The sequence below is a fragment of the Balaenoptera ricei genome, chromosome 1 (assembly GCF_028023285.1).
Source record: "Balaenoptera ricei isolate mBalRic1 chromosome 1, mBalRic1.hap2, whole genome shotgun sequence".
Lineage (NCBI taxonomy): Eukaryota > Metazoa > Chordata > Mammalia > Artiodactyla > Balaenopteridae > Balaenoptera > Balaenoptera ricei.
In genome coordinates this window covers 142009401-142022363 of record NC_082639.1, presented here as the reverse complement: position 1 = coordinate 142022363, position 12963 = coordinate 142009401, and the positions used below count along the sequence as shown (strand labels likewise).

At 38.7% G+C, this 12963-nt stretch overlaps 1 protein-coding gene across 1 annotated transcript; it reads left to right on the top strand.

Moving 5' to 3' along the window:
* The first annotated feature begins 485 nt into the window (after positions 1-485).
* LOC132352933 (transcription elongation factor A protein-like 8) lies at positions 486-981 on the top strand. The gene has a single exon (XM_059903734.1). It carries the CDS (start codon positions 486-488, stop codon positions 837-839), a length of 354 nt encoding a protein of 117 aa, XP_059759717.1. The 3' UTR covers positions 840-981.
* Positions 982-12963: the final 11982 nt, after the last annotated feature.

The window sequence follows — 12963 nt, the reverse complement described above, 5'->3', positions numbered from 1 at the left end:
CTGAATGGGAGAAAATATTTGTAAATGATATGACGAATAAGGGGTTAATATCATATATGTATATGTATACATATATACACACACATGGACACACAGACACACACAGCTCATACAACTCAATATCAAAAAATGAACAACCTGATTTAAAAAATGGCCAGAAGACTTAAATAGACATTTTTCAAAGAAGACATACAGATGGCCAACAGGCACATGAAAAGATGCCCAACATCACTAATCATCAGAAAAATGCAAATCAAAACCACAATGAGATATCATTTCACACCTGTCAGAATGGCTATCATCAAAAAGACCACAGGCAGCTCCCTATTGCTGGAGAAGAAAAGTGCCCCGGATCCTTTCAGGACTCTTGGTCTTTTGGAAGTGACCCAAATCGAGTGAGGGAAGAGGGAGGAAAATCCCCTGGGTCCCTGCAGGGTTAATTTTTTCAAAAAAGAAATAAGAGAAAAATGCATGCAAAAGTCAACATGCAAAAGTCTTGTGAAGAAAATGAAGGAAAAGCACAGAACATGCCAAAGGCTGAGGAAGACTGCCCTATGGAAGCTGTACCACAGGAGGCAGAAAGAAATCCTCAACCTTCTGAAGAAGGTGTAAGCCCGGAAGTAGAAGGAAACCTTAGAGGAGGGCTGACTCAGCCTGGTCAGGGATATAAAGAGGACACTCCGGTTAGACATTTGGACCCAGAAGAAATGATAAGAGGAGTAGATGAGTTGGAAAGGCTTAGGGAAGAGATAAGAAGAGTAAGAAACAAGTTTGTGATGATGCATTGGAAACAAAGACATTCACGCAGCCATCCTCATCCTGTGTGCTTTAGGCCTTGAATTCTTTTTTTTTTTTTTGTCTGATATTAAAATCTGGCCCCTGCTTTCTTTCTGTTAGCATTTTCTGATGTATCTTTGACTTTTGTTTTATTTTTAATCATCTGGTGGAGTTTTGTTTTAGGTAGTGTCCTTATTACCAGCATCTGGATTTTGTATTTTTTTTTTTAAATAATTTATTTATTTACTTATTTTTGGCTGTGTTGGGTCTTCGTTTCTGTGCAAGGGCTTTCTCTAGTTGCGGCAAGCGGGGGCCACTCTTCACCGCGGTGCGCGGGCCTCTCACCATCGTGGCCTCTCCTGTTGCGGAGCACAGGCTCCAGACGCGCAGGCCCAGCAGCTGTGGCTCACGGGCCCAGTCGCTCCACGGCACGTGGGATCTTCCCAGACCAGGGCTCGAACCTGCGTCCCCTGCATTGGCAGGCAGATTCCCAACCACTGCGCCACCAGGGAAGCCGCTGGATTTTGTATTTTGACACATTCTCCAGGTCTGTTTTTCAATTGGGAAGTTTCACACATATGCATGAAAATATGTTCATTCCATATTGTAAAGTAAAACATAACAGCTAACAAAGCAGCATATTTAGTATCAGCTCACATATGTAGGAGAAAATCTCAAATTGTGTGTGTGTGCATGTGTGTGTGTATACATACATACATATATCAAAAATTTAACTGTGCTTATTTCTCTGTGGTGTGAGTTTTTTTCTTTTTGCTTATATGTATTTTTTAATGAACACGTCACACATACAAAAAGAATTAAAGTTTTTTTTTATAATTAAGAGTCAATCAAATAATTTGCAACCAGCTTATAAGGGCAATGGGGGCACCTAAATTCTTAATGAAAGAACTATTTAAAAAAATGTAAACCTCAAATTACCTCTGGATCTCTTAGCCAGAGGAATAAAACTGGCAGTTATCACAGAAGAAAAAAAAAAAAAAGACCACAAATGACAAATGTTGGTGAGGATGGGGAGAAAAGGGAACACTTGTACACTGCTGGTGGGAATGTAAGTTGGTGCATCCACTAGGGAAAATAATATGGAGGTTCCTCAAAAAACTAAAAATAGAACTACTTTATGATCCAGTAATTCCACTCCTGGGTATATATCCAAAGAAAATGAAAACATTAACTTGAAAAGATACATGAACCCCAATGTCATAGCAGCATTATTTGCAATAGCCAAGGTATGGGAGCAACCTAAGTATCCATCAACAGAAAATGGAAAAAGAAGATGTGATATATATGCTCGATGGAATACTATTCAGCCATAAAAAAGAACGAAATTTTGACGTTTGCAACGATATGACTGGACTTGGAGGGTATTATGCTTAGTAAAATAAGTCAGAGAGAGAAAGATAAATACTGTATCTTAATCTAAGAAATAAATGAATGAATATAACAAAAATAAGCAGACACAGATATAGAGAACAAACTAGTGGTTACCAGTGGGGAGAGGGAAGGGTGTAGAGATAAGATATGGGTAGTGGATTAAGAGTTACAGACTACTATGTATAAAATAAATAAGCTACAAGGATATATTATACAGCACAAGGAATATAGCCAATATTTTGTAATAACTATAGGTAGAGTATAATTATAAAATTGTGAATCACTCTGTTGTACACCTGAGGTTAATAATATTGTAAATCAACTGTTCCTCAATAAAAAAAAAAACAGAGATATTATGGTATAAGTTTAGACATATAGATCAATGGAATAGAAGTGAGAGTCCAGAAAAAAAAACAAACACCTACATTTATGGTAAATTGGTTTTGAGAAGGGAGGCAAGTCACTTAAATGGGGAAAGAATAGTCTTTTTCAACAAATGATGCTGAGTCAACTGGACAACCAGATGGAAAAGAATGAAGTTAAACATCTGTCTCAGATCATGTACAAAAAAGAAAAAAAACCTCAAAATAGAGTTAAACCTAAAAAACTCTTAGAAAAAAAACATAGGCCTAAATCTCTGTGACTTTACATTAGGCAACGATTTCTAAGGTATGACACCCAAAGCACAGGCAACAGTAGAAAAAATAGACAAATTATACTTTATCGAAAGTACTTGTATTGAAAATATATAAAGAACTCTTAATTCAACAATAAAAAGATAAAAACCCCAATTTTAAAGTGGGCTAAGAATTTGAATAGACATTTCTCCAAAGACCTAATAGCCAATAGCACATGAAAAGATGCTCAATGTCATCAGTCATTATGGAAATGCTAATCAAAACCACAATGAGAAGGACTTCCCTAGTGGCGCAGTGATAAAGAACCTGCCTGACAATTCAGGGGACATGGGTTCAAGTCCTGGTCCAGGAAGATTCCACATGCCACGGAGCAACTAAGCCTGTGCACCGCAACTACTGAGCAAGCACTCTAGAGCCCGTGAGTCACAACTACTGAGCCTGTGTGCCACAACTACTGAAGCCCGCACGCCTAGAGCCTGTGCTCTGCAACAAGAGAAGCGACATCAATGAGAAGCCCACACACTGCAATGAAGAGTAGCCCCTGCTCACCACAACTAGAGAAAGCCCGCGTGCAGCAACGAAGACCCAACACAGCCAAAAATAAATAAAATAAAATAAATTAATTAAAAAGAAAAAACACAGTGAGATACTATTTCATACCCACTAGGGTAGCTATAATAAAAAAGACAAATAGTAAGTGTTGGCGAGGATGCAGAGAAATTAGAACCCTCCTATATTGTTCGTAGGGAGGTAAAATGGTGTAGCCCCCTTGGAAAACACTTTGGCAGTTTCTCAAAAAGTTAAACAGAGTTACCATACGCATGCTCATATTCCTTGGGGTGTCTCTGAGGCCTAGGTTTAAAGTGCATTTTTCCAGAGAGTATTTGAATTTGCTCTGCAAGGTACTTCTGCCAGGTGGAGAAGTAGCAATCCAAGCCCACTTTAAACTACATTTTTAGTTGGAATCTTTTGTTTATTTTGTTTTTTGCATAGTTCAGAAATTTCACCAAAGTCATGTTTTTCCTCCAACAAAACTTAAGTTGAGACAGACAAAAGTCACTGATAAATCCTTCTGTTTGGTATTTTTTTCCTTGTTTATAAGCTGAAGTAAAGTACTGTATCTCCTTGGGGTTCTCAGATCCATGTAGGGATTTCCATCCAGTCTTCCACCATAAGGGGACAAGTCTTTAGTTTTCTCTCCTGCTCACTGCACCTGTTATAACTCAAGCTTTAGGCCATCCATGTAGACAGATGCCTCCAGAGCAAACACCAACATTTGATTATATATATATGTATATATATACATTTTTAGGTGTTCTATGCCAGGAGAGTTTCTCTAGACACCTAATCCTCCATAATGCCCGAAATGAAAAATCTGACAAAGCATATTTGTGCAGAAGTTCACATTCCCCATCCACCCCCATCTCTAAGAAAAAGTCTTTAAGTAAACACCACTAGTCTCTAGGAAAATGTACCATGTTCATTCTGTGACTTTTTACCCTCTGGACATTCTCACATCAACCATGGTTTCAGGAACACAGTGGAGGAGGGAAAGATTAGATTGAAAAGTTAAGTTACAGTCACATTAAAACAGTCTTAAATGCAAAGATAGGAATATTCGGATTTCCAAATTATCACTTTTTGATTCAATAGGTTGAAATTCCATGACAGACATACTTCCACTGACAATATATATATTTTTTTCAAATAGGTTCTTTCATTCAAACTACTGATGGAAGAAATTTTTACATACTAAGGTATGGGGAAATCATTCTAGCTTATACACAAATTAACTTGAATTTTATGCTAACTAAAACAGCCTGTTTGTGGCCTATCAAACATACATTGTACATCTGCTTTAATTATTAAAGAAAAGGGTGCATTGACCATAAGTAAAGAATGTGCATGTTAAAAATAAAAATTAAATGCCTCCCTTCCTGGGACACCGATGCTGGTATTCTTTCAATGATAAAGACTCCCTTCCTAGGTGCCAAGGCCACACTGACTCACTGTGTACATGGTGATCTGGTTTTTTTGAAACTTTGAAAGAATGTATCCCTTGGTTGATGTTCTTTGTTCTTATAAGATATAATACTGCTGAAAACCATGCTTCTCTGGAACAATTCCTCAGAGTTATCTGAGAGTCTGTCTCCTTGGCTATAGTCCTCAGTTTGGCTCAAATAAAACTCTTTTCTATTCCTATTACAGATTGTTTATTGATTATTTCCATCAACATTGCTTGGCATAGTTGGCAGGATATCAGAAAAACCCATCTGAGGTTACCTGGAGTCCATGCTGGACCAGCGCCTTGGTACCAAGCACAGCCCCTTGAGTCCCCCTGGCTTCACAGAACCCTTCAGGTGCTTTGGTGAGTTTTTCCTGATATCTAGATCTCCTTGTATTAAGTGACAGTCTATGACTTTTATTTGAGCTGTTATCTTAAGACTTGGAGTCTTAAAGGGGTACTGTTACATTTCCTAGGTGAAGAGGACCTAGGGAAAGATCCTAGGCAGAGGGTCTAGAGTATAAACTTTAAAAATTGTGAATCACTATACTGTACACCCGTAACATATAATGTTGTATATCAACTATACTTCAATTTTAAAAAAAGAATGATTATATTTTATGGTCTGTCTACCTAAAAATAGTTTCTCCAATTTTTGGTAACTTGAAACTTCAGAGTTTTGCTAAGTTAAATTGAATGATGAGAATTCATTGAATATCCAGATCATTTCTCATTATGATAAAATACTGAAACATTAATTGCTAAGCAAGTCTAAGTTTACCTACTTTTCTTACTAAAGAAAAACTAAAGATGTTTGGATTTATTAGACCTATGTCTTATACCACATTGAGGGAAGAATGTTATAAGAAAATGTACGTTTCTAGAGGTTATAAAATGTGTTCACAGATTTACCAATCAGGAAGTGCTGATATGACAGTTTACAATAGCCTGCTTCTCAAGAGATTAAGGTTTTTTAAGGGTTAAAAATTATAACATAGGTGTAATTAAAGCTACTAGAAGTAATAAGGGAAGCATTTCAGTATACAAGGAAAATAAGATGTGTGTTTTTAGTAAAAGGAGATAAGAAGAATGGAAATGTATTTTGTTAAGGGAAAAGAAAGTGATTTTGTCCTGAAGCACCTCAAAGAGAGATATTAAACTAATTAGGCTTATTTTGTATATTAAATTACATGGGAAGCATTGTCAAATAAAAGGTAACATTAAGGGCTTCCCTGGTGGCGCAGTGGTTGAGAATCTGCCTGCTAATGCAGGGGACACGGGTTCGAGCCCTGGTCTGGGAAGATCCCACATGCCGCGGAGCAACTGGGCCCGTGAGCCACAATTACTGAGCCTGCATGTCTGGAGCCTGTGCTCCGCAACAAGAGAGGCCGCGATAGTGAGAGGCCCGCGCACCGCGATGAAGAGTGGCCCCCGCTCGCCACAACTAGAGAAAGCCCTCGCACAGAAACGAAGACCCAACACAGCCATAAATAAATAAAAAATAAAAATAAAGTAATTCCTTAAAAAAAAAAAAGGTAACATTAAGCCTTCTTTATGTTGTGTTTATATATAAGTATTTGAGAAATTATATGAAATTCATAGAAATCTTATATGTCCTAACATAAAATGTTATTTGTCATCAAAATTTAGGCTCACATGAAAGGGACTGAACCTGAGTATTAGGGAAATGCCCTAGTTGACTTTCATACAAAGACAACAGCAACAGGGACTTCCCTGGTGGTCCAGTGGTTAAGATTCCACGCTCCCAATGCAGGGGGCCCGGGTTAGGGAACTAGATCCCACGTGCCGCAACGAAGATCCCACAGGCAACAATGAAGATACTGCATGCCACAACTAAGACCTGGTGCAGCCAAATAAATAAATAAATATTAAAAAAAAAAAAACAAAGACAACACCAACAGAATCTGTAAAGATTATGGCACGTGTAGATAAAGTCCATTCTGTTTTTGCAAAAATTTACCCCTCATTGTCAGACTTTTGCCATCCTGATGTCCTGATAACATGGCAAGAGTCTGCTCCTAGATCAGAGAAATTAAGATGGGTAAACAATATCTGTGAATTAAACAGTCAGGGCTATGGGAAACCCAAAACAGCTTGGCTCTTTTTGGCTCCCTGGCCAACCCCATCTTTTTGTTTGAAGGTTAAAGCCTCTGCTTGCTGCAAGCTGATGCCCTCACAATGAAAAAGAAACTTAGAAAATGTGTTTTCCACTTGGGGTATAGTTCTACAGTCTCCAGTGATCAAGGCACCCACTTACTGGGCAAATCAACAAAAACCTCACAAACTTCTTGAAATTATCACTGTCAATACTATCACCCTCAGTCATCAGGCAATGTGGACAGAACTAATGGAAAAAACTGGACTCAAGTAGAACAAAAATTAATTACACGGCTTTGAATGAACTGATAAATATGATTATAATTTTACAACTTTTTGTCTGAAATATTACTAGCTTTTAATCTTTGTTGTCCAGATGCAAGGGAAATTTTCGCCTTAAGCTAATTATGACTTACAGCAATTTAGTAAATTATACCCTTGTTAAGAGAATTGAAGCATTTATCTTTTCTCTCTACCTGATCCCTCCAGAATTTGGAAACTCTTAGGTTCCCAACAGGAGCTTTCCAGGAAGGAAGGAAGGCCACTTCCTGGCAGGTGCAGGAACCTCAAGATATTTTGGACCTCAAGAAGAGAGATATCCACCTAAATCTGTAGCTATTGCAGATGGGATCTGATGACAAGTCCTTGGCATGGCTCTCCTGGCCTTGAGAGGTCTTTTAAAAGTTCAGTTTGAGATTCCTTATGAAAAGTTCCAGCGAAGCAAAATTTAAAAGAGCCTATACGATCAATTATACTTATGTAAATAATCAGGCCAAATTTATTGAAACCAGACTTATTTAGCAAACAAACTGGTTTTAATTTAACTATATTTGATAGAAATAGGATAATTTTAAAGATAAAAAATTATGTTTCAACAATATACCTTTATGGATATTAAGTTTTAAGTGTTACTGTCTTTGAGGTTTGGTATTTTCTGCCTTCGACTCACTTCCTAGTTGGCTTCTTGTTACTATGTTACATTATAATAAAATTTAATTGAATTATTAAAAGGATACTCTAAGCTTGTTTCTGAAGCTAATCACAGTAATCTATCTTTGGATGAAGATCAGATGCCCCATGACCCACGACCAGGGGATTATACATACTGGAGAAAGACATCAGTTAAAGGACTCTCTCTCCAACCTAGATGAAAGTGCCCTTATCAGGTAGCATATGCACAATAAAACTGAAGGGCGTTGACTCTTGAATTTATATTTTCCACTTAAGAAGGACCTCTGTACTGGACTGGTCTATGGAAAGAACTGCTGACCTCAAACAACACTCACACCAGGATAAGAAAAAGATGACAACAGTAGTAAACAGCTTACCCAAGAACTCAGACCAGGACTGTGAGACCCATTCTACTAGTTCAACTGAAAGCTTACCAAATGTTTGTCACCCTATCAAAATCTAAAGTTATTGTTTTACTTCTAGCTATACTTTTGACCCCGTATTCAGGATGGCAAAAAAAATTCTTAGTAAATTTATCACAAAGTATACTTCTGGGGCAATGTAACCAATTGTTGGATCTATCATCAAATTCCTCAGTCAACATAAGACCAATATAGGCCCCTCTTAATACCTATCACTGACTTTCAGATGTACTTAATATTGCCATCCCTCTAGACCAATCCCCCTCTGGCCTAACCTTTCACGTTCAAATTCTTCAACATACTAGATGGACACATTAGTATGTGTCCATCTAGTATCCTCAGATACTATCCTCAGTCCTCAGAGACTGAGCACAACTTACCCCAGGATCCCTTCACTCTGTCTCTTACTCTATTGAAAAATGTCTTAAAGAGAAAAATGCAAATAAATTATGCCAGCAACTCCCATATGTTAAATACCATGCAAATGACTTTTGGAAAGCCTGCAAGAGAAATGACCCATAGTTTAATATTGTGTTGACAAAACTTCCAGTTAATAAGGCTATCAATGAGAGCACTCTGGGAGGGATCACTTGTGCTCTCCCAGGTTTTGTCTTCGTATGTGGTACTGGAACTGATCCACTTTCCCAAGGATGGGCATATAAACGTCTTAATAGCTGGTAAATAGAAAGTTTATATTTATAAGGACATTATGTTACCCCATTTTCTGTACATAAGGAAACAGATGAACTTCCTTCCTTTCTTCATTACAGAGTCAAAAGATTCATGTTAGGGGCTTCCCTGGTGGCGCAATGGTTGGGAGTCTGCCTGCCAATGCAGGGGACGCGGGTTCGAGCCCTGGTCTGGGAGGATCCCACATGCCGCGGAGCAACTGGGCCCGTGAGCCACAACTACTGAGCCTGCGCGTCTGGAGCCTGTGCTCCGCAACAAGAGAGGCCGCGACAGTGAGAGACCCGCGCACCGTGATGAAGAGTGGCCCCCGCTCACCGCAACTAGAGAAAGCCCTCGCACAGCAACAAAGACCCAACACAGACAAAATAAATAAATAAATAAATAAATAAAATTTAAAAAAAAAAAAAAAAAAAGATTCATGTTAGCAAGAAACCAAGATACCTGGTGGCAAAATCTTTTGGGAATCCTGGTTCCTAATGCAAGAGTACATGTAAACAAAGAGATGATCAGAAATCTATCAGCCACTATTGGTCAAATAGCCAAAAGACTGTAAAAAGCATTTTAGCACAATAGACACCCCTAAATTCCTTAGCCCAAGTAATATTAGATAACAAGGTTGCCTTAGATTTTCTTTCTTTTTTAAAAAAAATTAATTAATTTATTTTTGGCTGTGTTGGGTCTTCGTTGTTGTGTGTGGGCTTTTTCTAGCTGCGGCGAGTGGGGGCTACTCTTCGTAGCTGTGTGCGGACTTCTCATTGTTGTGGCTTCTCTTGTTGTGGAGCACAGGCTCTAAGCGTGCGGGCTTCAGTAGTTATGGTGCGCGGGCTCAGTAGTTGTGGCACATGGGCTTAGTTGCTCCGCAGCATGTGGGATCTTCCTGGACCAGGGCTTGAACCCGTGTCCGCTGCATTGGCAGGTGGATTCTTAACCACTGCGCTACCAGGGAAGTCCCTGCCTTAGATTTTCTACGGGCTAAACAAGGAGGTATTTGTACTATTACTCATACTACTTGTTACATTTATATCAGTACCTCTGGAGAAGTTGACACACCCAGAAAAAACTTCCCCAAAAGCAAAATGGTTACAAGATGTAAGAAAAACTAACCCTTTAAATGATCTGTTCAGTAGACTCCCCTCAGGAATAGACATTTTTTTTCTGTTTTGCTTTACAGATGATTATCATTGTCATAGTATGTATTATTATTCTTTTCCTAGATATCATGACATGTATCACTGCTTGCTTTAAGCCTACTGCTAAAAGCATGTGTACAATGTTTATGTGACAATTCAGTGCAATTGCTAAAGTGTACAGTCTCTAAAATATTTTCCCATTCGCATACCTGTGTGCTTGTTCACTATATCTGATTAGTTTACCCTCAATGTGGATAACTAGGCAAATCTCTATACACATATAAACAACAAAAAAAAGAGGCCTAGCCCTGAGGGACATGATGGACCCAGGGCAAGCAGCAATCTCTGGCATCAAGGGACAAATATTTTGATCATCAATGCTTTCTGTTGAAAGATTTACAGTCTAAAGGGGGGAAGTGATGAAAGAAATTTTCACATACTGAGGTATGGGGAAGTCATTCTGGCTTAAATGTGAGTTAACTTGAATTTTGTACTAACTAAAACAGCCTGGTTTTAGCTTACCAAACATACATTATACATCTGCTTTATTTTATTTTATTTTTTTATTGAAGTGTAGTTGATTTACAATGTTGTGTTAATATATCTGCTTAAATTATTAAAGAAAAGTATGCACTGACCAGAAGTAAAGAATGTCCATGTTAAAAATAAAGATTAGGGAATTCCCTGGTGGTCCAGTGGTTAGTACTCCATGCTGTCACTGCTGAGGGCCTGGGTTCAATCCCTGACCGGGGAACTAAGATCCCACAAGACACGCGGCGTGGCCATAAAATAAAATAAGATTAAATGGCTCCCCTCCTTGAATACCAATGCTGGTATTCCTTCAATGGTAAGACTCCCTTCCCAGACACCAAGGTGATACAACTCATTGTGAATAGGGTGATCTCTTTTTTTTGAAATGTTGCAGGAATGTATCCCTGACTTGTTTGATGTTCTTTGTTCCAACAATATATAAAACCATGCTGAAAACCATGCTTCTCCAAAGCAGTTCCTCACAGTTATCTGAGAGGCTGTCTCTGGGGCTATAGTCTTCAATTTGGCTCAAATAAAACTCTTTTCTATTCCTATTATAGATTGTTTATTGATTATTTCCATCAACACAGCTAACTGGTTCACGTGTGCCTGACACTGGTTTCATGCTGTATGGAGTAAAAGAAATCATTAAAGACAAGTTCTGTCCTTAAGTAGTTTATAAGGAAATGTTTATCTGGGAAACATTTCTTGTATACAAATAATTACCACATAAAGCAAAAGAAGCGCTAAATTAATGGTGAGAGTTCAGACAGCTAAAGAAGTTCAAAGTAGGGAGTAGTACTTCCAATGTGGACTGGGGGGAGGGTGACCAATGATCCTGGTTTGCTGGGGACTGAAGGGCTTCCTGGGACACAGAACCTTCAGAGAGAAATGCAAGATAGTCCTGGGCAAATAGGCCAGTTGGTTACCTTAATAAAGGCAGTGTTGTAGGCGGAGTCAGAGAAGGCCTTGTGGAGGACAGGAGATGGAAATTGAAAAGAACTCTGTAGAATTAGTTGGATTGGATTGGCTACCTTCATTAATACCTTTGACATATATACAAACTAACGCCCTTCACCACTCTTACCAATAGCAGTCCTAGCAATTGTGCAGTGATTCCATTTTCGTGAGTACTTTCTTTTGATTGTCATGTGGGTTGAAATCTTTTATCAACCATTGGCTTCTGCTTTCACTATTGTACCTGTGTATCCTACATAGTTTTCTAATTTCCAGTTGCTCTACTTCCCTTCAATACTGTGTTAAATGAGAGCTTTTTGTAATGCCTCCTCCTCTCCAAATGTATTAAATTACAATGGAGTCTGTATTGGTGGGTCAAAAATTAGAAGGAAGGCTGCTTAGAAGCAAAAATGGGTCTTCATTTGAATACAGATTCTCATAAGCAAGAGTTAGCTGACCTTAAACCAGAGAGGGAAAGTGTCCACCTATGTAAAATACTGTAAAGCAAAGCTTCTCAAACTTTAATGTGTAAAGAAACTACCACCTCCTCCTCCTATCTTGTAAAAATTGCAGATTTTGACTAGTAGGGCTGGGAGGGCCCAGGATTCTGAATTTCTAATAAGCCCCCAGGTGATTCCATTGCTACTGGTCCTAGTACCATACTTGGGGTAACAAGGCTGTAAAGCAGAAAGGCTCTTTCTGGCACTTGTACTTGCCCAAATTTCCCTCCACTCCCTAAAATTCTTTTACTTTGCTGCTGAGTATGAAAGTCCATCAATTATACTTTCTGAAACAAGGTGCAGATATATTCACTACTTAACATTAACTTGTTTAATCAGATAATTTTCCTCATTATACCCACTGAATTAGGAACTTTAAGAATGGACATTGGGGCTTCCCTGGTGGCGCAGTGGTTGAGAATCTGCCTGCTAATGCAAGGAACACCGGTTCGAGCCCTGGTCTGGGAAGATCCCACATGCCGCGGAGCAACTAGGCCCGTGAGCCACAATTACTGAGCCTGCGCGTCTGGAGCCTGTGCCCTGCAGCAAGAGAGGCTGCGATAGTGAAAAGCCCGCGCACCGCGATGAAGAGTGGCCCCCGCTTGCCACAACTAGAGAAAGCCCTCGCACAGAAACGAAGATCCAACACAGTCAAAAATTTTAAAAAATAAATAAATAAATAAATAAGACCCGGCACAACCAAATAAACAAATTAAAAAAAAAAAAAAAAAAAAAAAGAATGGACATTGATTGTTGTGGGTAAGTAATAAAGAATTTAGTAACGAGGCACTGTATTAAAGGGTGAACATAGAGGTGGAACATGAAGAGGTTAGGAAGAAAGGTGGGTATTGG

Coding starts and splice junctions, on each gene's coding strand:
- LOC132352933 (XM_059903734.1), top strand. CDS start 486: ATGCAAAAGTCTTGTGAAGAAAATGAAGGAAAAGCACAGAACATGCCA.